The following is a 27,612-nucleotide window of genomic DNA, read 5'->3' on the forward strand; positions in this document are numbered from 1 at the left end:
ATAATACATAATCTCTGCTAATTATAACAAAATACGTTTAATCACCGTAGGAAAATGACTGGGTAAAAGTGCTGCCTTTGTTTCTCACTACATCTCTGTTTTCATTTCGCATCATTTACATCACCTACTACTACTCCTCTTCCCAGCCCAGAGACAATACGGTGAAGAGCATAAGCTCTTCTATTTTGGATTCTATTTTGGCTCATCCACAATCAACCCATTTTCTATTCTAGAACTATTTATTTCCAGTGATGATTCATGAGCCAGAAAGAATACCACTTGCCTATCAGATGCCAAGGAAAACTTACAGGAATGGCAATTAGAATGTTTTTTATTGTGTTGAGTGCAGTTGATAGGGAGCCTAGGGAAATAACTGAAATGCAGCCCTTCAGTGCTATTTTTACAGTTGTTTTATAACCACACTTCAAGGTTTTTCATCTAGCTGATGAAAACAGAAGGCAGATGAAAGCAGAAAAAAAACCAAACAACCCAACAACGCACCTTGCCAAGTTTATGCCTACTTAGTAGACATTCCCTACTTTTCTGTATTTGCTTTTTCTACTTTATCTCATATTATGCTAAATGATACATTTAATATTCTAGTGCTAAAAAGGAAAAAAAAAATAGGAAAAGTTACTGGTGATCTTTATGCAAGGCATTAGATGTATCTATAATCATCTGACCATAAGTCATGTATTTTGCACATATGTGTGCACTATGAATAGTCCTCTCTATTTCAATGCAATCATCAACAGTATGAGAAATTAATCACGCAGAAGCCTGAGGGTTTGTATTCTACAAGCCATTTTACATACAGCATTTATCAGTACACCACCTAAAGCGAAGAGAAGGAATTAAGACCCTAGGATCAATAAAAATAGAAGAAAAAAGTCAACGCTATTGAGATTTGAGCATTTATTCATGTTCCATCAGCTCTACCAGCAGCTTTTCCTATGCTTATTGAACTTACATTTTTTGGTCTGCAAAGCTTAGAAGGTCTTCTACATTCTGCAACATAGTATGTCTTTACATGAGCAACTCTTAATTGAGATTTTCTTAAACAATTCATTTTGTAAAATGAATTTCAAAAAATACAGTGCAAATCTTTCCACTTAGCTTCAAGGAAATGCCAACTTTTAATACTTTTAAAAGTAGTGACCTCAGTTTGTTCCTATTTGGCTTTTTTTCTGATAATAAATCAACTTATAGCTTTGAACTTCAGCATGATTTTCTGACCAGGCATATGTTGGAGATGGAGGAATACTTTTTCCTTGGAAACACATAGCTCAGAAGGGATTGCTTCAGTATCATCTTCCCACTCTTTCTGGAAAAGAAAAAAAAAAAAAAAAGAAAATCACCTTGTGAACTGAAATACAAACCAGAAAATGTCAAGTAATTTTGTTTCAGAAAAATACGTGTAACTGAAAAAGATATACGTGGGTTTCTAAAATGGAATTAAGCATTCAAAACTACATAGATACAGTATTATTTTAGTCTGCTGTCTTTTGCGAGATGATTGACTCACATATTTAAGCGGTACTACGCTTTTTCCTTCACAGGAAAAACAGTGAGAGAAAAACAATTCTGTTAAGAAATACATTAAAGATGATATGGATATATCTTGTTGCCATTGGCTGAAGATTTCATTACACAAATTTGGAAAGGCATATCCTAACAGATCAGGTAAACATGACTGGATTAGATGCACTTTCTCCCTTGTAGTATGAGATATCTATGGAAGTAATCTGTCATCCTTCTTTCACGTGTTCATTTCATTGCTTTGGTGGCGAATGCCCAGTTCCACCACTGCCACGCAGTCCTGCGGCAGCCATGTATGGACCAGAAGGCATGTCACCATGTTTCAGAGCAGAGCTGGGATATGGCCTGTGTCTGACAAACAGAGGACGAGCTTTTTCTGTTAATTGAAATCGCTTCTCTGGGTACCAAATGACCAAAACTAACAAGGCTTCTGTTCATTTAGCATCTGCAACTACTGCTGTTCAGCTATGGTGACATAAAACTAGCCCTCATTTTGAAAGGCACAGTATTACAAAGTGGCAAAAATGGTATCTGAAAAATCAGAAAAAACTGTAATCTTTACTCTTATAAATTCACACCGTGCTTTTAACAGGTATATAGCCTTCCAGTATCTAAAGGGGTCTACAGAAAAGATGGGGAGGGACTCTTTATCTGGGAGTGTAGCGACAGGACAAGGGGTAACGGTTTTAAACTGAAAGAGGGGAGATTTAATTAGACATTAGGAAGAAATTCTTTACTGTGACGGTGGTGGTGAAACACTGGAACAGGTTGCTCAGGGAAACTGTGGGTGCCCCATCCCTGGAGGTGTTCAAGGCCAGGCTGGATGGGGCTTTGAGTGACCTGGTCTAGTGGGAGGTGTCCCTGCCCATGGCAAGGGGTTGGAACTAGATGAGCTTTACGACCCCTTCCAACTGTAACCCTTTTGTGATTTGCAAGAGCAAGGAATGCAGAGACAGTTCCCAGGAGCTATGTGGTGAAAACCTTCCAAAGACACCAAACCCTGCTGCCAGGGGAATGCGAATCATCCCAGGAACAGCTCTGCTGGGAACCTCTCGTCAAGACCACTCTCTAGGTGCTCCCACTCACACTTTAAGAATAACATTTCCCATAAGAATCTACAATTTATCTCACTGCTCTCTTTTCGAAACCCACCTTTAAACATCTTTGTTTTGTGATGCTGACAAAAAAAAAGAGGCCGGGCGGGCTGTTCGGCCGCTCCCGCAGCCCTCACCCGGGCAGTGGTCCCTCAGGGGGGGAACCTGCTCGTATCTGGACGCGACCCGCAGCCGCCACACCCCGGACAGCCGCCCCTGGAGGCCGGATGGGGCTCGCCGTCGCCCCCCGCTGGGCTGACCGGCTCTAAACGCTGTCCTTCAGCTCCACCTCCCGGCGAGGCCGGGCGAGCGCCTCTCGCACAGCCGCGGCCGCCCCCGAGCCTCCTGCCCGCCCCTCAGGGCGCGCCGCCATTACGGTGTCACCTCACTCCCTCAGGAGCGGGCGGGGCGGGGCGGGGGCGGTGCCGGAAGTGCGCGGCGCGGGCTGTCCTTCCCTTCCGGGCGGCGGCGGGGAACTGGCCGCGGCCGGAGCCACCATGAGCGACGTGGTGGAGCGGACGCTGAGCGCCCTGCCCGGGCTGCTGGGGCAGCAGGAGCCCGGCGCCGGGCTGGGGGGCGCTGGGGGCGGCCCTGCCAGGGTTTCGGTCACCTCCCGGCTCGGGAGCCTCATCCGGAGCATCACGGCGCTCACCTCCAAGCATGTACGGGCCGCGGGGCGGGCCGGGCCTCCCGCTCCTCCCGCCGCCTCGTAGCAGGCGGGGGCCGGGCCTCACTCCTGTTTCTCCCCTCCCTGAGGGGCCGGCGACGTCCCGTGGGGCGCTGGCTGTGGTGCGGGCTCCGGGCGCGGCGCGGGGCACCGGCCTCCCCGCACAGACCCGGGACCGGCCATAAACCTCCTTGCAGTGCGTATTCATAGCGTGGTTTAGGTTAGAAAGGACCTTAAAGGACCTTAAAGAACCTTAAAGAGGGCAAAAATTGCCTTAAAGAGGGCAAAAATTGCCTTCTGTGCTTGAAATAAGCAGCCTGGTGGTACTGCCATAAATGAGGTGTACGCTGGTCGAATGCTGTTAAACTAACATGTCTTCTTCAGCTTCTGCTTAATATTTTAGCCTCCAAAATTTATGCGAAATGAAAATAAGAAGTTTAATCTCTTCTAGGAAGAAGAAAAGCTAATCCAGCAGGAGCTAACCAGTTTGAAAGCAACAGTTTCTGCCCCTACCACGACACTTGTAAGTTCTGTTAGTGGTTGCAGGCCGTGGGAACGGCAGGCCAAGGGTGAAGAAAAGCAATGTTCTCGCTCCTTTTGCCAGGTGGAACGTACAGGTTATCTGCATTATAGTCATTTAATCATCGGCATTAAGAGATGCCAGTGTCTGTGGTTTTGCAGCATGGCTCAGATAGTGAGGATGCTGCAATTCCACTTGATGCGGATAAACTGTAGCAATGTGGCACCCTGAGTCTGTCGTTCTGTAGTTTCTGAAATTAATGCAAATAAAAAAGCTACATGAGGAACTGCTTCCATCAAATAACATTCTTTGTAGGCCGACATTGTTCTTACAATTAATTTGTGCTGTATAAGAAGCTGTTTTGTTGTATGCGCTGTTGTGTGTGTCTGAGTTGCAGGAGTTTGATGTATTCTGGTTTGAATTAGTTAATGAACATCTTAGTCCCATGAGTGCGAATTTTTGAAGGGAAAAATAAAGTTTTACCTTACACATAGTGAAAACCCATCCTAGGTCAGTGTAGTGATTAGTAAAGAATAATCTGCGCTTGCAGTGCGATCACCTAACACTTCAGATAATTCATATTTTTTATGTTAGTTGTAATTAATCTGTTGTTGATAATATACTGTTGATAACATCCTTAAGGGTAGTATATTGGGAGTTCTGCTTGTATGGTCAGAAATGAATGCTGATTTGCAGAAGAGGTTCATAGCAAAGGAAAATTACGAGTACCCTGATTTTGGAAAATGTGTGTGAATGCCCGTATGTTTCTATGAGATAAGGTCATCTAATTCACTACAGCACTGAAGAATAGCATAAAACATGGCTGACAAAATTCTCAATAATTTATTTTTGGTATTTCAGAGACTGATGAAAGAATGCATGGTGAGACTAATCTATTGCGAAATGCTGGGGTACGAGTCTTCGTTTGGATATATCCATGCAATCAAGCTTGCACAGCAAGGAAATCTTTTGGAGAAAAGAGTTGGTATGTGCATGGAGCTGTAGCCTTAATAATATTCTTAAACTCTATTTTTAAAGTTTCTTAGGATTTATAATTTATGTAAAAATACAACTTAGTTAAATGTTCTGTTTTCTTGGTCTTGTTTCGTGGTCTCTCACTCCTCTGAAGATAACTAATTCTCTAGTTTGTAAGCTGCTATGTATCTGCTTGTAGAACAGAAGGCAGTGGAAATTAATTTATTTTCAATCATCAGTTGTTCTTTCGTTGGTTTGAATTGCGGCCCAATAAACAAGTAATTTATGAGAAATTTTGTTAAAAAACACGTCATGCTGAAAATGAGTTTCTGTCAGGGTTTGGTTTCTTTTTCAAGCACTGTAGTACAAGAGTAGACAAAGATGCTCATGTCGGACAATTTCTGCAAGCATAGTGTTGGTTTCCCGGTATTTAACTTGGAGATAGTTGTTTAGAATTTTTATAAAGGGCTTATTACTGTTAGCAAAGTGGCCCTAAAATATTTTCTGTTTTGGTGCTTGTAGGATTTTTTTAGTCTAGAAACAGTTATAGGAAATAAGGTAAGAAGGAAGGTCTGTATAACATAGACGCAGAAGTTCCTGAGGAAATCTGAAAGGCTAATTCAGACTTCTTTGGAATGTCATGCCGTTGTGATTTCCTTGCCTGCGAGTGTGGCTATTAACTTGTTTCTGGTAGATTTAGTTTGAGTAGCTGTCAGCCTGTCTCATCTGGAGAATTTCCTTGCAGTTGCTGATTCAACTGCCTAGTGAAGACATTTCTTCTTGTTTGCAGAGAAAACAGTTTAACTCCAAGCAATACTGTGTCTGCATACACAGAAGGAAGGCAATGTCTTATGGGATATGCTTGTTTGATATCCTTTGAATTTCATCTGGATCATCCACTCAAGTATTGGAGTTCCTGAGAGAATGTGTTACAAGTGGTGATTTAAAGTTACTTTATCCCTGAGTAATGAAAGATAGTGTACAGATGCTCTGGTAGGGATTAAGAAATTCTGTCCTCACCAAACCTGGGAGGCCAGGTAGTAAGCTGTTCGGAAGAAAACTTTGTGATCTCTGTAAGTGTCAAGTACCAATGTGTCTTGTTATTAATTGGTTTGAGAACTTTCTAGGTCGGTCTTGAGACCATACTAGGGCTCAAGTTGGTCTTTTTGAGACGGCTTTGGTGAAGCAGCAGTTCTTTTTTATTTTTTTAATATAGGTGGCTTCAAGTTCTCTGGACACAAAGTGCCCTTAAGCTTTGATCTGGTAAAAGGATGTTATCAGGAGTGTGTACAGGGGTTTTGTCTGGGTTTTTTTTGGTTGTTGTTCTGCAGTTATATGTGATACATGAGGATGACCTTGTCTGTTGTTGGTGCGGTGTACCAAAGTCTGTATTAAGGAAGCGTTGTCAGTTGATTCAATCAGGATGTGTTACTCTCTTACCCAATGTGAGCCTCAATGAATGAGAGTGAGCTACACTTTTGCAGGTGTGCAAAGCTGATCAAGTCCATAGTTCCACAAGCAGATTGATCAAGCTGATAGCCCAGACAATATGGTTATTTGTATCTCAGTTGTTAATTTTGATCCCTAAGCCCTGAATAAACCAAGACTTTTTTTAAGACCCATCTCTGTAATACAAATATTGTCATGAGTTGTGGCATGCCCTCCCAACTCCCCCACTTCCAGTCCCTTAATTTAAAAGGTAGAGCGGCCTTGAAGAAAAAGGCTTCTGTCAGGTTTCTTTCATGGCATTCTGGAATTGTTTCGTCCTTGTTATGAAGCAACAAGGGAGTTTTTGGCATAGGATGGTGAATTTACTCTTCTGTATTTCAAGCTGAATATAAATTTTATTTGAAATGGAACCTTATTTTTTGGAGGAAAAAAAAAAAGGAGGTGCATTTGTGTTGTGTAGCCTAGAAGTAATATACAAGTAATAACTTTTATGTGTGAAGAGAAGATATTAGCTTTCCAGGAAGTGATTTCTCATGGTGTTCTTAGCTGCTCTTTAGCTATAACAGTATTGTAACGTCTCATTTCTCACAGTTTACAAGTTCTTAGCTGTTATTTGTTGAGTTTTACTGCAACTTAAATCTAAGTGGTTTGCCTGGAAATAAAAGTCTTGATATTTAAAACACGAGCAACTGTCACCCAACAGTGGGCCCTTTTCTTGGGTTTTTGTAATTGTTTGAGTTAACTCTTCTTGTATTACAGCCAGTCTTAAGTTTTCTATCTTGAAGTTGCTTATTGCTTGAAAGTAGTGATGGAGGCTGCTTTCTTTTATAGGTTACTTGGCAGTTTCTTTATTTCTACATGAAAATCATGAACTGCTACTTCTACTTGTGAACACAGTTGTGAAGGTACAGTGTTTTTGGAGGTCTGGAGGTAAACTAAATTTGAACCAATTCTTCCCATTTTGTGTCAGACAACATCTAAGCTATGTACTTATTAGTTCTGTCTTGCTCTCTTAAAATTGCTGTTTCTTTGGTTAGGAATGAAAATTTGAAATAGCTTTCTCTGGCTTTTTAATTTAATCTTGGCATTCGTGCTGTCGAAGCCATGTTTTAAAATTTTTTCAAAGGAGATATACCTTAAAATTTTCTTTATAAAATGTGCCACACATATACACTGTCAACTCCAGGAGGAGCCAGGCATACATACTTCAATGTAAACTTTTGCTCTTAACTGACAGCAAGTATCTGTTGGCTGCTTTGAGTTCTTTTGATAATTTTGTTAGAAAATGGAAATATGCTTTGGAGTGATACTGAAATTCTAGTACCTAATAATATTTATAGGTGCCGTGGTTTGTATTACTGCCTCTCACATGGAGCAGCTGTGACTTACTATAACTCTGCGTGATGATTACTTTTATATTACACTGGGACGAAAATCACGTGAATTATAGACTGAAAGTGATGCTCATTTTGTTGTTGTGATTGAAAACTGTGTTATTATCTTTGAAAATCTAACTTGAAACTAGTAAGGATATAAAAAGAAGTGAAAAATGGGAGTCCACAAAGAACTAAACCAAGATGAGGACTAAAACCTATCTGGGACAAATGGCCAGAACAAATAATGATGTGAGCTGGAAATCTTACATGTTCTATTTGTTTTGAAAAATAATTCTAATCTTGTATTTCATGAATTCATCCATCCTTTTTTGGTTAAAGATTACAATGAGCTATATCTACTATTTTTAATTATATTTAGGACAGACTGTTAATTTCTGTTCTTTTTTTTGTAGAACATTATGTGTAATTTGCCTTCATTTCTTAGGGAGTAGGTAATGTCTTATTTTAGTGTACAAATATGTAATTGCCAGTATTATTGAGCTTGCTGTTTTTCTTTTGAATTCTTTGGGCTAGATCAAAGGCGCTAGAGAGAATAGTGTTGAATTCTGTGAGAAGTGACTCATCCCACTGATCCAACTGGGGACTCAGCGTAGTTTTGCAATCATAAAAAAAAAATTTCTGTAAACAAACGTTGATCATAGCTCTATGTGTTAATCGAGCATACCTTTAAAATATGAATAGTTCTATAACACAAGTGTGAGGAGCTCCTTGTTTCCTCTTCCTGTATAAGAGAAGAAAAGAACCCGATTAGCTCAGTGAGAGCTGACACTTCTCAAACACGAGCAGACAACAGGATGGCTGGCAGCAGGATGCTTGCAGTAGGTCAGCTAGATCCAGCCCGCTTGTCAAAGATTTGGGCTATGTCTGTGAAGAATTTTAAAGTCTAAATAAAAAATGACTGTCTTATCTCAATGATTGTAATAGGACTTACAGAGCACTAATCTAGTAGAGGTGTGCATGGCGTTAACCATTGTCAGCCAGATCTTTCCACGGGAGATGATTCCAGCTGTTCTTCCCCTAATAGAAGACAAGCTCCAGCATTCTAAGTACGTATTCATTTACGGAATTTCAAGTGGCCTTGTACAGTTGAATGACTTAATTTTGTAGGTAAACTCGTAAAGCGAGTAAACTCATGTTTTTTCGTGGAGTTGATCTTTCTAATCGTTGCCTTCAGAAATTGTTCCTCTCCTAGCTTTTCTCGTGGATTCTGGTCTCACTTATTTTCAGTCTTTACTGAGTATTGGATTGGTATTAATTTTTTTCATAACCAGTTTTGATAGGTAAATGTAATTGAATTTATCTGCTGGAGTCCTTTCAACAAATATGTGGATGAAGAAGTGTTTGTAGAGTAAGTGGAGAAACAGATTGGGATCCTTGAAGTACTTCACTGATACTTTTTTAAAAATAAAGCCCTTTATAGCAACTTTGTTGGTAAAAGTGTATCTGCATATGTTAATACTCCTGAATTATTTGATTCTTTATTTATAATGTCCCATACACAGAGGATAACATTAAAAGTGTTGTGTTGATTATAAAGGGAACTGCAGAATGAACTGGCTTGGTAACTTCTGGATGGGTATTTTTTGGAGCTGCGTGTGTGATCACAATAGATTAGCAGTGGCCAATTTCATTGTTTATTTGGTGGCCATTCTCTTGAATTGTCAATCTGACATCAAGTCCTACTAGGCTTTTAAGTTTGCTTTCTCACTTACCCACTTCAATGGTATTTGCAAAGTTGTTTGTTATCAAATATGTAAAACACGGGTTCTCATCTCTCTCCAAATCATGATGGCTGGCCATGTAATCTTAAATTGCTGTAGAAGTAACAAGTGCAAGTTGTTTTGTGAAGTCAAATACTTAAAATGCACAAGCGACTTCATTTTGTTTTGTGTAAATCTCATGTCTCTTCAGGGAAATTATACGAAGAAAAGCTGTTCAAGCTTTATATAAATTCTACCTCATTGCTCCTAACCAAGTTCAGCATATTCATGATAAGTTCCGGAAAGCCTTATGTGACAGGGATGCTGGAGTCATGGCTGCTTCTTTGCATATTTATCTTCAAATTATTAAGGTAGGCAAAGAATTAGAAGCACAAGTGAGCTTAGGAGCTTTTTTTTAATTGTAAATACACAGCGTACTGTTCATAAGCTTTGCAGAAGAAACTTACTTGTAGTTGTTAGAAAAGTTAATTTACGTGATCGTGGATATCCGTGCTATGTTTCTTTGTGCTAGCTCTCCATTTAACTTGACAGATCCACTTCTTGCATAATCTGGATGTTCGGCGTCATTGGCATCCTTAGCTAGAGGATCTAACTTCTACAGATTCTTAAAGGGTTTGCTGAAATTTTCTTGTAAATTATTTTTTTTACTGTTGCCTTCAAGCTCCATTCACTCCCTTTGCAAATGTGTGAGAAAATAGCATAGGTTTAAAGTGAAGAGTTTACAGGTGTTGAGGGATGAGAGCAGAAGTTTGATTTAAAGAAATGAAACCATCCGCCTAGATATTTTGATCTTACTCAAGTTTTTTTTTTTACTTTTGAGGTGCTGTATCGTATTTGGATTGTATTTCTTTTTCATTATGTAGGAAAACTCATCTGGGTACAAGGACTTGACTGGGAGTTTTGTAACCATCCTAAAGCAGGTAGTGGGAGGAAAGCTGCCTATTGACTTCAACTATCACAGTGTGCCAGCACCATGGTTACAAATTCAGCTTTTAAGAATATTGGGGCTGTTAGGAAAAGATGATCCAAGGTAATCAAATCTTTCTCTATAATTAATATTTTGAAGCTACGAAGAAAACAGTCATGACCTGTATCTCGTAGGCAGCTTTTGTTTTTTTTTTTTTTTTATAAGAGGATTTCAGTATTGAACTACTTACGCGTTTGATATTACCCAATACAGTGAGCAGATACTTTTTTCAACTGCAAAATTAATTTCTTTTGGATTGGCTAAACAATTGATTATTGTGGAATATGCTTGAAATATATTTTTTGCTAGGACTTCTGTTACTGGGTTATCAAACAACTGTGTGAAAATCCGGAATAAAGACGCTTTTAAAAGTGGTGTCATTTTGTGAGGACCTAGTTATCTGTGATCCTTTTCCTGATGATGTTTTATTTTGTTATACGAGCAGCGAGGGCAACATTTTTATTTTTGTGATATGGTAAATGTTTCTTTTGAAAGGTGCAAACATCTTGCTAGATGCCGTTTAGAAATGTGTTATAGAGCTGTTCCATGTTCAAGTGAATCTGTGGATATGAATAATTTGTTACAGATTTCAATACTAGTGTTTGAGCTGTTTGGCAAAATAAGACTACATGCTTGTTAGTGCTGCAAATAATTTTAAATACTTTTTTCTTGTTGAACAGGACAAGTGAATTGATGTATGATGTTCTAGATGAATCTTTAAGAAGAGCAGAGATAAATCATAATATTACATATGGTGGGTGAGGTTATTTTATGTAATTATCAGTATTTGGAAAGATTGAAAATGTGAGTAGTTGATCATGCTAAAATACTTAATGCAGTACTTTTAAAAATCTTATTATATTCTTAATGAACAACAACTGTATTCTGAAGTGTCCAACTAGTAAATTGTAAAACAAATGATACATTGCTGTACAGCACAGGTTTTTTTTTATCATTGAAGCAAACCACTTTCATTTACTGGGAATTCATCTTGATAAAAGAAAAATCCTAGTGATACAGCTCTGTTTATTAGAAATGCTTAGATCTTCTTTTTGCTGCCCTGAGAAAGGCAGTAAAAAAGTCCACAAGGGCGACAGCATCAGTTCTTTACAGCTGTGTAGGGCTTTTCCTGAAGCCACAGTTAATAAAAACTACACCTCCAGAGTTCAGTGATAGTGGTGGCTGTGAAAAGACGTTTTTGGCGCACATGTCAATTTAAAATTTCTAGAACATGGTAGAAGGCTGCATCAATTTCATTACCTTCTCAGTAGAGAAAGGTGTATTTGTTGCTAGAACACAGCAAAAGGAGTAATTGCATTAAGTTTTTTCTAATAAAAAGTTGAGCAATTTGTTTGTCTTTTTTTTTTTTTCTTTGCCTTCCCCTACCCAGGTCTTAATACCTTTCCAGACACCCAGATGTGATGTTCTAGAACCCTGCATTAAGAGTTGTTTCACTATTAAAAAAAACTAGCCCCCCCCATTATTTTATTGTTAAAGTAAAGCCCCATAAATGTTGCCAAAGTACCTGTGCTAATGGAATGAAAAGAAAATTGAGACCTTTTTAAAACAACACTGGGGCGGAGAAAGAACGTGGCTCAAAGCTCTAGATGTCTAATGCCTACTTGATACCTATTTTGTAAAGCATTGTGTAAGCTTTACTTCCACTAAAAAGGGGAGCTTTGGGGAAGTAGTCTCTTTTAGTAAATAATAAATGAGGAAACATCTGTCAGACTCTTAGTGTATTCCGTTTATTGCTTCTATTCTTTTAGGCAAGAACATACAAGATATTGGGAGGTGTGTTGCCTTATAATACAGACAATTTGCACTTGGAATTGCTAAGAGTTAAACATTAAATTTGTTTTAAGCACTTATGGGGCCAAAGAGGGCAGTTTATTATGATTTATGCAAGGACATAGAATTTAGGTATGTAGTTTTTGTTCACATATGATAAGCTTTTTATAAAACTTCTGTTGATCCCAAACAAAAGAAAAATGTAATTCTGAGTGATTACTCTTTCTTACACAAAGTCCTCGGTTGTGCATGTTTCTTGCTTCTTGTAGGCAATTGAGCTGTTAATACGGTAGTCTTTCTCAGATATAGTTTTGTAATGCTTAAGAAGAGTAGGTTGTCTATTGGACACTTCAGTTAGAGACTGAATTACAAGAACAACTGAAAATTACATCACGATTTTAAATGCCAGTTAACTTGGTGAGAGTGACTTGGTCTGAAGCTTTGCCTGAATTGCTGACACAAAGGATTAATTACTTTTTGTGTGTTGTTCAGTTTACTTCTAGCTTTTTCTCAAACAACTATTTTTTTAATAAGGATGTTCTTGGGATGATTGTAGCTGTTGGTAGTAGCTAAGAAAACATATGAATTATTGAAAAGTACTTGGTCTCGAATCCTTTATAGTTGCACATCGGTGTTCTAAAACCATCCCAGTCCAGTCCCTTGAGCAATTAGGACAGAAAGTTGTATGCACGATGGCTAAAGCTAATAAAAAATCTGTATATACTAAAGTAGGTGGTCTTCCATCCTGTTTTTGCCTATGTCAGTAGGTACTCCGGAGTTAGATTCAGTGGGGGTGGGACAGCGGTGCAGTTCCTTGGTATAGTTGGTGGGCTTGTTTGCTTGTTAAAAACTTGCATTATAGAAGTATTTAATATGCATTAATTACATGTCGTGTTTTTTCCCCTCCCACAGCCATCTTGTTTGAATGTGTCCAAACAATTTATACAATTCATCCCAAATCTGAACTACTTGAAAAGGCTGCCAAGTGCATTGGAAAATTTGTTTTGTCACCTAAAATTAATTTGAAATACTTAGGTAAGGATACCTGATTTCACTAAGATGTTTTTGATTTGATCATAGTAGTATACATTTTCTTATATCATTTCCAATCACTTATATTCTAGGTTTAAAGGCTCTGACCTACGTTATCCAGCAGGATCCTAATCTGGCACTTCAGCACCAGATGACAATAATTGAATGTCTGGACCATCCAGATCCCATTATTAAAAGGGAGGTCAGTGAATTTTTGGACTTCAAAAATTAAGTTATTTTTTAAGGTGGATGATAGGGTTTCTAAAATGAGCTGTATAAAAGGTGTATTATGTCTCAGTTATTGTGAGAGAGCAGTTATGAACAATACTAAAGTGACAAGTTGTGTAGATAAGCAGTGTATTTCATTTAAGACTTGTCAAATACAGTTGCTTAATTTGGCATCATACTAAAGTGTTTCTGTTTGCCTGCATCCTTCTTTGAGTCATCAGAACCAATTAAATATATCTTTTTGATTTCTGTTTCAGACTTTAGAGCTTCTCTATAGAATTACAAATGGACAGAATGTAATTGTCATAGTTCAGAAGATGCTTGACTACTTAAAAGAAAGCAAGGAAGAATATGCTATCATCAGCTTAGTTGGCAAAATAGCAGAACTAGCTGAGAAATATCCTTTTATTTTTCTGAACTAGCTGAGAAATATCCTTTTATTTTTCTGAAGCTTTGGAATCAGAGCTCAGGTAAATGTAGCGTTTTTACCTTTCAAAGCATCTTTCATTTATGATCTTTGGAAGTAAGTATTACAGCTGTGCTTTCCACTCTTTCCAAATGCGAAAAAAATATGCAAAAAAAAAAAGTGCATACAAAAATGACCATGGTGTTTCTTGTATTTCACTGAGAGAAAGTAATCGCACTCAAAATGCTTTATTTAGGCTTTGGAGTTTAGCATTAAAACTTTGTGTTTTCTAAATTAAAACTTTGAAGTCTTACACTGCTGCATGGAGAGAGATGCCTCGGCGCTACATTGAGCGCTGTTCTGTAATTGTGGGCATGATCTTCCTATCGGAGAACTCTTTGTTGGTGTACAGCTTTATTTGTATGCAAATGTGTTATTCTTAAAAGAAAAGATTATTTAACTATGCCAAAAAGGTGAAAGCGATGATTAGGCATTTGGCACATGGTGGACATTGTTGTTAGAATTGCCATTGCCTGATTTTCTGTGTTCTTGTCTGATAATGTGAGTTGTGAGCTCTTTGTAACAAGAGAGCTACCTTACCATCCTATTTGTACACTGCTTGGCGCAGATGTAGTGTACCAAAAAGGCTGTGTTGTCATGCAGTATGCAAAAATAAGGCAGTAATACTAATGTTTCTGTACTGTTGAAAATTTCCATTCAGTAAGTGTGCATTTTCAGGATTTATTTGAGGGAAAGCAGAAGCTAACCTCCAAAGTTAGCAAAGGCCGATCAAATTTTAAATATATAAAAAAAGCAGTGTTGCTTTCTGTGGAGTACTTCAAAATGTTTATTGGTTTTCAGTAAATCAACAGTGAAACACTGCTGAAAAGAACAGATTAGTCTATCAGTGGTCAAGTGATACTGGGTAAACAAACACAAAAGATCATGCTGGAAAGCTAGCACGGAACAAGTGTGAACTTAAAATACAGTAGGACAGGTTTTCAGAGCTAAACCCTTGTGGGAATGTCGTTGTTCCTACTGCGTGAAGTCTGCTTATTCTCCACTCTAACATTTGTTCATGCACAACTTAAGATGTGCAAGATTGGCAAGCCAGCAAGTTGCACATAATGCATAGCTGTTAAGTTCATGTGCGAGCTTTTTCTACAGGGCAGTAATTTAAGACCACCAGTTTTCATGAAATTTACAGGAAACACTTTACAAAAGATACAGGAATATTTCCTCTTCAGTTAGATTGAGCTGATACTTGACCATCAGGACCCCAACTTATTGGAGAGAGCAAGATGGACAGCTTATTTGTGGAAAACTTGTTTCCTTAGGAAACGCACTAAGAAAGAAAGAAAAAGTTATGCCGTAGCACTTCATTCCTTAACATCTGGACAGGTATGCCCCTGACAATGAGTGGTTCATCCAAACAATGAATGCCGTGTTTTCAGTTGGAGGTGATGTTGTGCATCCTGATATCCCAAACAACTTTCTGAGGCTGTTGGCTGAAGGTGAGATACCCCCTGAATGCTCTGAAGAATTAGATGCGTTCCTTAATCTTCTGTTTTTTTTTTTCTTAAATGCACTTTGAAATATTTCATGGGAGGTGTTACTTATATTTCAGTCAAAATATGTATTGTTTTCTATCTAGGATTTGATGATGGAAAAGAAGATGATCAGCTACGGATATATGCAGTACAGTCTTATTTGGCATTACTTGAAGAGGAAGACGCCTTGTATCCACAGAAATTCCTTCAAGTTATGAGTTGGGTAAGGTACACACATGGTCAAAATTGAATACACAGATATGAGGAAACTGTCAAAGGTGGTGATGTTTTTAATAAATATTTTAATCTTTTATTTTCAGCTATGAATATTCTGTTTTTACTTGAAGTCAAATCACATGCTGCAATCTGGTTTTTTTAGTGATCTCCTTTGGTGCCCGAGGACTGCTTAGCTTGTCATAGTTTGTGGAAAAGCTGACTTGCTCCCTTTAGGGCAGGTGACTATTGCTATAGCTTAGCAGCCACATGAATCTCGCTGTGTGCTGAGAGCCTTTCTGTCTTCATCAGAATTAGGCCAGATGTGGCTGTCAAATGCACTTTTAGCCTTGCAGGCCAAGTGCTATGCTACTATTGTCTGGCTCCTGGGTCAGCTTCAGCTTCCACCCAAGGAAGAGGCTGCAGTATGAGCAAATCATGTTTTGTAAGGACCTAATTGCTATGTTTAGCTTTGTTTTTAAGAGCTATTTGATTTTTAAGAAGCTGAAAGTTAGAGTCTGCTGAGGTAAACACAAAGATCGTTTCAAGCCTTTGACATTTAAAATAGTAAAGAAATAATTTAGAACATGTTTAAACAATAGTTTTTTGAATGTGAGGTGGATTTTATTGTGTTGTTATTTAGTACTGCATTCTGATTTCAAAACTAAAAGCACTGCTCAGTGTGACTAAATGCATATTTTGTCTGTTCTTTGTGAATAGGTATTGGGGGAGTATTCCAGCCTTGTTACAGATGTTGATCCGGAAGTTATTTTGACAAAGCTGCACAGCCTGCTGAAGAAGACTTTTGTTACTCCTGAAACTAAAGTGTGGATAATGGCTGCAGTCACCAAGACAGCATCACGTACCTCTTGTTCTAAAACAGTTGACAAACTAATCCAAGAATTTAGCAATTCTCTAGATACCTGCATGAGACAATATGCCTTTGAATTGAAGCATCTGTGTGAAGACAAAGCACTGATGAAAAAGTTGCTTCCATTTGATGCTAGTTGCAATGACATGGTGGTAAGGCAGCTGCAATGTGTGTTCTTCATGACCTTCTGTAGTTCAGGCAGTTGAATATTTTGGTAAGAAGTGTTGTCAGAATGAATGACATTTGGCACTTGTGACTGGTGCCAGTCTTTAGTTTGTGTAAAGTGAGTTTTCAGAAACATACTTTTCCAGGCATATGGGATGAATCATATTGTTCTGTACTGAAAGATAAAGAGCCATAGTGTTCAGTTACTAAGCTGGGGTAGCTTTTAACAAAATTCTGATTTCAAACACTGATTTATTTTTTTGTTGTCGTCTCTCATTTTTAAAGACAAATTAGGCCTGCTTTAGTGATGTGTTACTTTTAGTTCAAAGGGTTTGCTTCCTATTTAGAAACTACTGATCTCTGCACTGAAATGTCCCTAATAAATGATGGAAAACAGTATTGATGAGGTTTTTGAATTTGTTTTTTTTTTTCTTAATTCAGTGTTTTCATATAACAGTAGGATCAACTATTTTGGGAAAACTCTACTCTGCTTTTTTTTATTGTTTAGACAAAAAAAACCAATAGTGGAAGAGTTAATTTAAGTTGCAGATCTTTAGCTCAGTCTGTTTCAACATACACGCTAAACAATTTCTGTTAATACAGCAGCTTTAGTGGTAGGTGTGGGAGATGTGAGACACAAGATCCCGATTTGTTGATAAGACACAATATTTTTCTGGTAACATCAGGCTCATGTATAGAAAACATTTTTATTGCTTTCTCACTTTTCTTAATTCTCTGTAGGTAGATGCTTCCTTATCTTTTCTGGATGGGTTTGTGGCTGAGGGACTTGGTCGTGGTGCAGCACCATATAAGCCTCATCACCAGAGACAAGAGGAGAAACTTTCTCAGGGAAAAGGTGACTGTTAGTTTGCTGCATTTATTAAGTAGCTGGTAAATTACCTGATAAGTATTAACAAACAATCCAAATGTACTGTTAATCTTATTTCTTAAAGTAATGTTATCTCAATGCATCTCTTCTCTCTAGACTTAGCTAAGCTGAACTTAGATTTTAGTTCCGTGTCTGTCTAGCTGGTATGTGTAACTGTTCATTTATCGTGGGTTGCTGTACTGCAGAGGAGAAAGTTTTACTATAATCTCTGCTGGTCTATGGGCTTTGAAATTTGTGGGGTTTATTCAAATGAAAGCAAAGGATTCCTAACTTTACTATTCTGAGCATGTAGTCTTGTCTGGAATTATAGTTCGCAGTAATAACCATTGTGAGTTTATTTTATGACACAAATCTTACATTTTGTACCCAGTGTAAATACAGTTAAGACAGCAGTATGTGATTTTATTTGTTTAAAAATACCCCAAAACTTTACCTATAGTCCATTTTTTTATTTTTACTTTTTTTTTTCCATAGAAGTACTCATTTACTTTATTATAGCCAGTCACAAAAGGATTTCTTTTAGACGCTTCTGAATGATCCACTTTGAGGTTGCAAAACTTTTCTGAAACATTTCTCAATGTTACTGTTGAGGAATTAGAAAAATGAGTCCTGTACATTGCATTATTACAATTAAATTATTATTTTTAAAAGAAGATTTTGACTATGCAGGTTAATGGATACAAAAAATAATACTGCCATTTGCTTGCATGTGTAGCTTGGCAGGATTTAACACTTTTCTGAGAGAATTATAAATTGAGAGTATTCCATCTACAGCCTCCACTTTAAGTCTGCTAGAAAATTCAAAACTTTGGTGGAGAAATGTTGAAACTGGATATTCTATACTGTTTTTTTCATGCATATAAAGCCCAGTGAGGGATACAATCTGCTGCATGTCAGGTTGAGTTCATAATAGCGCTTCATACAGGGGTGTTGAGAACAAAATTAGTGGTCTTTACTGCTGAAGAACATCTGTTTAGCACTGTGGTGTTTGCAGTATTCTTAGAATAATGGCAGGGAAGCCATTATGAAATGCCATTTTTTCTGAGTAATCACACGTATTGATTAGCATCTTCCACTGGCTCATAAATATTCTGGAAGATAACATATAGGTGAGGGAGAATATTCAGAAATATTCTAGAAGGGGAGTCCACTGAGTTTATTGAAATGATTTCTTTATAGATAAGTAAATTTATGGCTTGGTAGAGTTTGAATATCTTTATGTGGATGCATGTGGATGCCGTTTATCAAAAGGCCCTTGGATCTCCATTCCTTCTTGCTTTGTTATGGGACAGGACACTTCCTTAGCACTACCTCCTCCTTTATCAGGAGACTTCTCTCATTCCAGATGCCCGACAGCTTTGCCCTGCTCCTTCGCATTGCTGGGAAGAAGAAAAGTGTAGGGCTGGGGTGGAGATAAGGAGAATGGACTGTACCTCTTAATAGTTCCAGGGCTGCAAAGGACAGTCTGCAGTCTGCTTCATATGTAACAGTGACTGTTTATGTTGCAGTCCAAAACGATGTTTAGAAGCTCTTCAAACTACATTTTGATTCATAAAGCGTAGTTAAGGTGGCTGGTTCTGAGTCCTGGTTTGCAAGTCTTAGTGCAAGTGATTTATCACCCAAGGTTTCGAGTTGCAAAGCAGACAGTGATATGTGGACATAATGCTGTGGACTTAAAATGTTGCTTGGGCTCATGAACAGATTGGAAAGCTCACTTACGTAGATCCAATGCAGTACGTCTCTCTACAAATACTAAGCATTTGCAGATATTTTAGTGATACACTGTTAAGTCACTATTTCTTCTTAATTTCAGTATTTAAAACCAGATACCAAATGAATACATGTTTTGGATAAATCCTCTGTGTGTCTAAACTTATTTGAGAACAGAAACATCCAGTTTTAATGATAGCATCCTGAATGGGAAGTTTGCGAAGTGCAACAGTACAGCATATCTATTTTCAGAAAATAGTCTTGTTTCTTACCTTTTTATGCCTCACTGTAATGTCAAGATTCTGTCTGTCTTGCAGCTCTGAATTTTGAACCTTATGGATTGTCATTTGCTTCAAGTGTGTCCTCATCTGGCATCACCGGCAGACAGTCCCCCACTGGTTTATCTTTTGGTTCTGACACATCTGGTAATAGTGCTGAGACGGGGCATAAAGAGTGAGTTAATTTGTGTTTGGAATGTCTGTTTAAGCTTCTGGTCTTGTCAGCATCATGTGTCTTTGCCTCTTTAGTACATGAAACTGAAAAGAATACAGCTGATTTTGGAAACCTTTGTTATGTAATGACAGGATGGCATCTTCTTTGAAATAATTATAAAGAAAGCTAATGCAGTTGGACTGTTTTTTCACTTTCTTCACAAAGTACAAATTAATTGATAGTTAATGCAGTAAAATTGGGGACAGGATTACCTGGTGATTACAGGATTAAGTATTTATTTTTTTCCTCTAGCTTCTTTCTTTTCCTTATAGGCTATGCTTACGTTTTACGGACTTGCAATAATGTGCCTTTTAAGGAAACTTTTTAAGATAAAAGTGAGGCTAAGATTTGCAGTGTAAGATACTTCTTAAGTTTTAGAACACTACAAATAAATTCCATATCCATTGTTTCATACAAATTAACTTCATTTGTACTTTAGTAAATTGGTATGCAGAAAACCTTGGAAGCTTTTTCAGATTCTTTAACCAGATTGTGTAAGAAAGTTTGAGTGAGACTTTTATGTGCAGGACTTGCAGCATTTAGCCTGTGTCTGTTGAATTAACTTCTGCTGGAGTTCAGGCTGTCTGAGAACACGTACGCTTTTCATAAGAAATAAAAATGCTTTCGAGGTCTCTTCTTATTTTCAGTCTCTAACTTAAATTTTTTTTTTTTTTAAGGAATCAGCAATAGAAATAATTAAATATTACTTAAGGATTCCCAGAATCTTTCGTCTGGGAGAAAAAAAGCTAGATATCATGTTGTTTGTATTCACTTTTAAAAAATTATTCAAATAGATTATAGATGTCATCTGAAACTCTAAATGGAATTGGCAAACACAGTCTACTACTGGCTGCAGGTGACTAATGCTGACTTGGCCTCGATCTATATTTAGGACTATATAGACTAGTCCAAGTTTGCATTTGTGGGGTGTTTTAAAAGCGATGAATGACATTGCTAACATAGAACTTCACGCAGATGCAAAAGTGTTAATTTATATTCCCCTGCTCGCTGCGTATATCAAAGTAACCAAGTTGTGAATGGTGTTTAGAGTGTTGGCATGTTTTTATGAACGCGATGTTCATACGGTTGATCCTGCTTTGTTTTGGTGGCCTTTTTAGGACAAATACTCTGAAACTTGAGGGAGTACGCAAGCTATGGGGAAAAGAAGGCTATCTTCCAAAGAAAGAAAACAAAGTAGGGAAAGAAAATGAGCCACAAACTGTTTCTTGTGGCAGCATATTAGCAGGACAGGTGGGTGATCCACCTGCATCACGCTCTGATCAAGTTGCCAGCCTCTCCGAGGAAGATAAAGAGAAGCAGCAGTTAGCATCAACCTTGTTTGTTGGGCTAGGATCAAATGCTGGTGTCAGTCTGGTAAGTGGCTCTTTTGAGACTTACCAGTTTAAAGTTTGTATATTGCCTTATTTACAATTGCAGATATTTATATGTAAGTGGAGGTCAAATTAGTGTTGTGGTAAAACAAGGCAAAAAAAACCCCCGAGTCACTGAAAAACTATTGAAAATTACTTTTGTAATCTGATAATTTGTTAAGAACCTGAAATGGGTTGGGTATTACTTGATCGAGCAACCTCTGGAGCGGACCTGATTCAGTAATTAGAACTTCCCTCTCTTTACATGTTGCGCTTCAAGTTTTAGCCTGTTTTACATAACTGTTCCTTGACCCAACTTTGCAGAGCTGTTGGCGTTCGTTTGGTAGCGAGGCTAGAGTTTGATGGCCGTTTGTCAAGACCATTTTTTATTTTTGTGTGGTAATATGCAGAATGCTAAAGAATTCATTGTTAGGTAATCTTTTTAAGACCGGCATTATCATATTAGCCAACTCAAATCATGGTGTTTATCACTGGTTTAACCAGAAAATGTTTAGCTGTGCTTGCTTTTTAATATTTAAGCTTTTAGTTTGTTTTAGAGAACCTTGAATCATTCTTGCGTTACAGGCTAATCCAATACCCTGTAAGAAATACAACAAAAGCCCGTTACTGGATCCACTAAAACGTTTGGAATCTATTTGTTACCTGAATTTATTCCTTGGTCATTATTTGTCTTTGCTCACTCTTTTTTGTGCTGTCAACAGTAACACAGATGGTTGATAGAAACTTCCCCACACGTTTGTTTTTTTTTTTTTCCTTTTTACTTTTCAGATGGGGAAAGCGGACACAGCTACTCAGAAGTTCAAAAGGAAATCAAAGATAAATGAAACCCAAATCAGTGAGGAGGTGTCAGACTTCCAGAATAGAGCTGCTTCAGATTTTGGTCCCTTACTTGATACAGTACCTATTAACACAGAAGACTCTGAGGGAGATATACACACAAGGTTAAGGAAAGCCTCCCTGTGTTCTTCCGATATTGTAGAAGATAATTTATCACTCGAAACACCTCAGTCCCTAAAAAAATCTGGGCTGGATGACAGACTTTCAGATAGTAGGCTGTCACAATCATCTTTGTTTGCTGATAGTAATATTGAAATTCTTCAGCCTTCTCCAAGTGCTCAATGTGAAAGTGCCAGTAAAACACCGTGGGTCCCTTCCTTACCAGATGAGCTAGAAGAGCTCGCTCACTCTGACGTAGTGGAACTTTGTCAGAGTGATGCCGTAGCTCTGTATTTATGTAAGGTGTGGACAGATGACTCTCTGTTGCTCACTGTTTTTGTTTCAAATAAAACCACTTCTGCACTTCATGCTGTGACCTTAGTGTTTGAAGAAACAGAACATTTTCAGGTAAGAAACTTTGTTTCCATTGTATTTCAAATTCCCTGGGAACTTCTGTTTTGCTTACGTTTGTGTACAATGTTTGTTTTAATGTCACAGCTGTGCCTTTTTGCCAAAGCATTTCCTTAAAACCTGTGGTATGGCTATTACACATGTCAAAGAAATTTCAATACTAAACTTAGTGTCATTTAATAGAAAAGTGAACATCTCACTTATTAATTCACCTTGGTTTCGTTTCCTACTGCTTGCCTCCGTATAACAAATCCATATGACTTTTCAGTTCTGAATTCAGCTTCTTCCTGGTGTCTGACTGAATGCAAACCTAACTAGTCGTACTCAGAGTGCCAAAGGAATCACTGTGTAACTTTTGTCTGAGTGTGGCTATTAGGTGTGTGCATTTATTTGTATTTATCTGATAGGCAGACATGACGCTGTTTCTTCCTTCACATAAAAGTGTGTAAGCGTGCTTCAAGTTTTTGGTTTTGTGGTGTCCTTTAAAGACACGGGTCATATTTCATTCTTGTTCTCCTGCATTCAGTTGATGTTGGAGAGGAGTTGCCCAGTGTGTGTGTGGGCGGGGTTTGACGTTGGATACATCTAGGATTTAACTATAGTTGGTAAAAGCATGTGATGTCTTGATTTAAATGTCAGTTAACTAATTGGAAAGCTATTTAGGAATTGCCTATCAGCATGACTATCCACAGATTTTGCTGAAAGAAGCACGGAATTATGAAACCTTGGAGACACTCAGCAAGTGGTAACTGGACAAAGAATTAAGCAGAATGTTTCTTTTAGAAGTGACTTACTCAAGGAACTGCTAATTGGTTATGAAGTCTCCTACCTTCCCATTTCTGGCTTGAATCAAACCTGTCATGGCATTGATAGAAAACGAGCATCTCATGTCTAGTTTTTCCTTCTGTTTCATTTAAGCTTCTACATAGACCGCTACCACAGATAGAATCTGTGTTACCAGTTTGTTTGAAGAGGCTGGGGACTGCTGAGTAATCTTGAAATCATCTTTGTTATTGGGGATGATTTCTCAACTTCTTGCTTTTAGTATATAGCTTGGGGTATATTGCAGTGTTGCTTGCCCTTGTATATTAGTTTATTTTCGGACTGAACTACAGAATTCAGGTTCTTGGCCATCAGTTCTCTGTCTCTCTGAGCAATCATTCGGGGGGGAAGCCAATTGGCAGAAAGAGATTAATTTCTCCAGTGGTTTAATTCTAACTAGAGCTTTTGTAGATGTTAATGATTGATTTATCCTTAGTGAGAGCTGAGAAATGGTAGCTCTGTTCACTTGCCAAATAGTCAAAGAAAAATCCATTGAAATAAGTCATTGACGCAATTTTATAGCTGTATCTTAGCCACTTACACAACTTGACAGCAAGACTTATATTCTGTATTCCTTTTAAATAATTGTATAGATTTTGGAGAGTCCCACCTATCAGTTTCCTGTAATTGAAGCTCAAAGTGTGGAACGTTGTCAGAAATGCATGTGGATGGACAAAATCTGTACACAGGGAATTCTTTCTGGCTCTGTTAATTACCAGTCAGAAATGGAAACTCATCTTGACTTTTCAATACCTGTATCGTTGTTGGACTTCATCAGGTAAATAAAATAAGCTGCAGTTTTTAAAAAATGCAGCATTTTTACCTAAGTATTAGACAAGGGCAGGATGATTTGGGTATTGATTGTGAAAATATAAGGCTTCATCTTGAGCAGCTAATTTTAATTTAAGATGACTGTTGAAGAGTGAATGGTTATTTGCACACTTATTTCGGTGAGAATATTGACAGTAGCTGCAGGTTAGCATAGTCTTGAACTACAGAATGCACCTCTGAGGAGGCTAACAGAACTGAGTGAAGAGAAGGCCATGCCCTTTTAAAATAGGGCGTAATATAAATGTGTCAAAATGAAATAAGTGATTTGAGTACAGGGACCCATACATGATAAGAAAAGGCTGACAGCTTTTGCAGGGGGAGAAGAAAGCTCATTCTGTTAATTTTTGAAGACTGCATTTATTTGGGGAGTAAAAAAAAATAATAAAATTGCAAATGTTCTTTTTCCAATAGACTTAACTCTTTTATAGTGAAATCCACCTTATTTTCTATAATGAAGTCTACCTCTCATTCAGCTTGTTTTGTCTCTTTCAATGGGCAAATATCTCAAGGCCGTTCACTTTGGTCTTGTATTTAAATGGAATAACGCATTTCTTAAAATTTAAAAATGTAAAGCAAGGAATAGAAACTGTTTTTAAATGGTAAGCTAGGAAGAGGAGGGCTTTGTTTAAACTTATTGCTTGCTGTATTGTCCATTTGCTTCCAGATACAATTTTTTTGAGAGACCAAATATATTCTGAATAATGTGTCTTATTTCACTAAGACATGCGGTGAACTTACTTTTTAGGCCAATGGAAATGACTACAGAAGACTTTGGGAAGCTGTGGTTGTCCCTTTCCAATGATGTGAAACAGAACATAAAAATGGCATCTCAAGATTCCCTTTCAGTAGCTGTGAATACCCTGCAACAGAAGCTGAAACTCCATATAGTTGACATTATAGGTGAGTGAAAGTACACTGTAAGGTTGCTTACAACCTATAATTCTTCCCAGGAAAATAAATGCATGGAAGCAGGTATCTTACAGTTTAAGGCAGGGAATGTTTAAGAGCATAGTAAACACAGGCGTGTTGTCCTGTGGACTTTATTTGCCTTACTCGGGGGGGTCTATGAAGATTGATGTGAAGGTATAAGTGTACAGCAAGTGGTAGATTTTACAAGGGTGCAAGCTTGTGCTCTGAAGAGTTTTGAACAGGATAAAAAAAAAAGGCAATGAAGCTGTACGACAAATATGAAGCTGGGATTGCAGGCAAGAGGCATGGTTTTTGGTGACCTGTTAGGGGAGCAGGGGTAAGAGTAGGAGAGAACAGCAGAAACGGAGTTTGAGAGAAGGATTTTTTTTTTTTTTGTGAACTGTACTGTAGCTGTTGTTAATTGTTACTCCATTTGTTTTCTGTGGCCTCTGTTTTAAGGCAATGAGGGAATACTGGCATGCCAGCTCCTTCCATCTGTGCCCTGTCTGCTGCACTGTCGCACTCACTCAGGGATGCTGGCGTTGTGGTTCAGATCGCCTTGTTCCGCCCTTCCAGATGGTTTGCTTTATCAGTGTCAAAAGGTGATGGAGGAATCCTAATAACAATAGTGCCTGCCTTCATCTATTTGCTGTGTGAAAAGCAAATCAGAATTCATACAGTTGCACAGACAATTACCAAAGCTAAATTAAGATCCTGCTTCTCGGAAGTATTACAAGTTTTCTTCCAGCTCGTGTATGTCATAGTGGACTTGTGGGGGAAGAATGATGACCTAAGTTATGCCTGCAAAAACATGCTCAGGACTGTACAGTGACTAACAAGCAATTCATTAAAGTATTATTACCTGTTTAAGTGAAATGTATATTTCTTAATTTTGTTGTAAATGACCGAAAGTATTTATTTTTATTATGCAGCTTTTATAGATGCCAACAATTATTCCTCACGGCAAATACTTAAATATTATTTTAAAGAAAACATCTCCATTACGGGGTCAGGCTTGATCGGTTATCAGGATCATCTAATTTTATTTTGATATTTTTTCTAAAGCTATTTTTAAGCACTGCTGACAACGAGCGCCGTATTGGTGGTTGTATAAAGTAACTTATATAGCAACAAATGCATGTTTTGAAAATAGTTGAAAGGTTTTAGCGATCAGCACACTTCCTGTGGTCTTTGATGTTTACTGTTTAAGAGGTGACATCTAAATAGGTTTTTGCTAGGAGGCAAGCCTGTGAAATTGGATTGAAGCACCTCCGGGGGGATGATCTAAGGCCCTTCAGGTTAGTTCCTGTCTGCAGTTCTTCCTGCCTCACGTTTCAGCCACGTTCCCTTTCCTTAGGGGTCTGTGACAGTCACTGGGTGTCGATGCACATCCAAGGACAGGTTTCACGTGGATCAAGTCCGCGATGACTGAGCTGGGGGTAGCTGGCTGTGGACATGCTGGCCAGTTGGTACTTGGCTAGTGGACATCTTCATTGCTTTCCAGTCAATCCTATAAATTTGGCCAATCTCTCCTCCATGTGAATTTTCACAGACAGAAACCTTCATTTATTTTTACTTCTCATTATTTATAGCCTCAGTTGACTTGCACAGATGTGACTGTATTGTGTGTGCACGGCCAGGAACTGCAGTAAGACATAAAAATCTAAATCAGAGCAACATACGTGATGAATGTGTCTGTCTAGATTGTCTCCTTTTTTTCCTGAAATAGCCTCACAGTCTTGAAAATCCAGCAATCTTAATTTATTTAGATGCTAAATGAAAACTTTAATGCTGTTTATTATTTATAACTGGTTGTGTTTTTTATTTAAAAACATCAAAGATTGTCCGCACGATTCAGACATGGTATAGATGGATTCTACAGTGGAATTCCCTCCTTTGTGTGTTTAATATTAACAAGGAAAGTCTTTGTTATTTCAATGTTACTGATTCTCACCTGATAAGCACTGGTTGTAAAGGAAAATAAAGTATTGTTACTCTGCTAATGGTTTGGTAAATGTTCATGAAATCATCATAAGAATGCAAATGCGCTGATAGCTTTTTTTTCTGGTTGGTGTTTTTTTTTTATGTCAAGCCACTTCTGTTTATCACAAGTACAATCATATAAGCAAAGCTCCTTTTTTATTGCTGTTTCAGTACCCTCTTACTGAGGAATTCCAAGTGCACTGAACCTGTAAATATACTTAATGTTCTGCATACTTTAATGTTTACCTGGCACTTCAGGACAGTTCATATAAATGAAACTGATTTATAGTGGAATAATTTCCAGCAAACTACTTCCCTGCTGGTAAATCAGACTTCTGTTATGCAATTGGACTTTTGTAATCATATGAACTATAACAGAAGTATCTGGTTTTGGCCTATGCATTTAAACCATTTCAGCAATGAGATGTTCAATGTCCTAGTGTCAAAAAAGAACAGCAGAAGACAGTAACACCTTCTGTTGTTCATGTAAGGTTCTTTATAACCTTTTTCTCCACAGGAATACTGTATGTAAGCTGTCAATATGCAGATTCAAAGGGCTTTATGGTAACATTACACAAAGGGGTTTGCAGGGAGTTGTATCTGGGTCAGTCTTCATTTTCAGATTGCCCAGCAAACATTTTTCTTAATCTGTC

General features: G+C 38.0%; 1 protein-coding gene across 3 annotated transcripts; it reads left to right on the forward strand.

Moving 5' to 3' along the window:
- The first annotated feature begins 3,076 nt into the window (after nucleotides 1–3,076).
- On the forward strand, nucleotides 3,077–27,612 carry AP4E1 (adaptor related protein complex 4 subunit epsilon 1). 3 transcript variants are annotated; one of them, XM_063346293.1, is made up of 21 exons: nucleotides 3,077–3,295; nucleotides 3,752–3,823; nucleotides 4,682–4,805; nucleotides 7,076–7,149; nucleotides 8,566–8,687; nucleotides 9,553–9,712; nucleotides 10,226–10,392; nucleotides 11,010–11,083; nucleotides 13,033–13,155; nucleotides 13,245–13,354; nucleotides 13,638–13,777; nucleotides 15,188–15,300; nucleotides 15,441–15,559; nucleotides 16,270–16,572; nucleotides 17,327–17,441; nucleotides 19,502–19,637; nucleotides 20,795–21,050; nucleotides 21,836–22,411; nucleotides 23,830–24,014; nucleotides 24,813–24,967; nucleotides 25,436–27,612. In XM_063346293.1, exons 1-21 carry the CDS (start codon nucleotides 3,131–3,133, stop codon nucleotides 25,594–25,596), a joined length of 3,450 nt encoding a protein of 1,149 aa, XP_063202363.1. In that variant the 5' UTR covers nucleotides 3,077–3,130; the 3' UTR covers nucleotides 25,597–27,612. The 3 variants fall into 3 exon arrangements, with proteins under 3 accessions (XP_063202363.1, XP_063202364.1, XP_063202365.1); XM_063346294.1 differs by having other exon boundaries at nucleotides 3,153–3,496; XM_063346295.1 differs by lacking the exons at nucleotides 3,077–3,295; nucleotides 3,752–3,823 and having other exon boundaries at nucleotides 4,732–4,805; nucleotides 7,076–7,174.

The sequence above is a fragment of the Chroicocephalus ridibundus genome, chromosome 9 (assembly GCF_963924245.1).
Source record: "Chroicocephalus ridibundus chromosome 9, bChrRid1.1, whole genome shotgun sequence".
Lineage (NCBI taxonomy): Eukaryota > Metazoa > Chordata > Aves > Charadriiformes > Laridae > Chroicocephalus > Chroicocephalus ridibundus.

Bases quoted from the DNA above. Each gene is read 5' to 3' on its own strand.
- AP4E1 (XM_063346293.1), top strand. From the start codon at position 3,131: ATGAGCGACGTGGTGGAGCGGACGCTGAGCGCCCTGCCCGGGCTGCTG. The intron at 8,688-9,552 runs GTACGTATTCAT...ATGTCTCTTCAG, and splicing joins GACAAGCTCCAGCATTCTAA to GGAAATTATACGAAGAAAAG. The intron at 10,393-11,009 runs GTAATCAAATCT...CTTGTTGAACAG, and splicing joins TTAGGAAAAGATGATCCAAG to GACAAGTGAATTGATGTATG.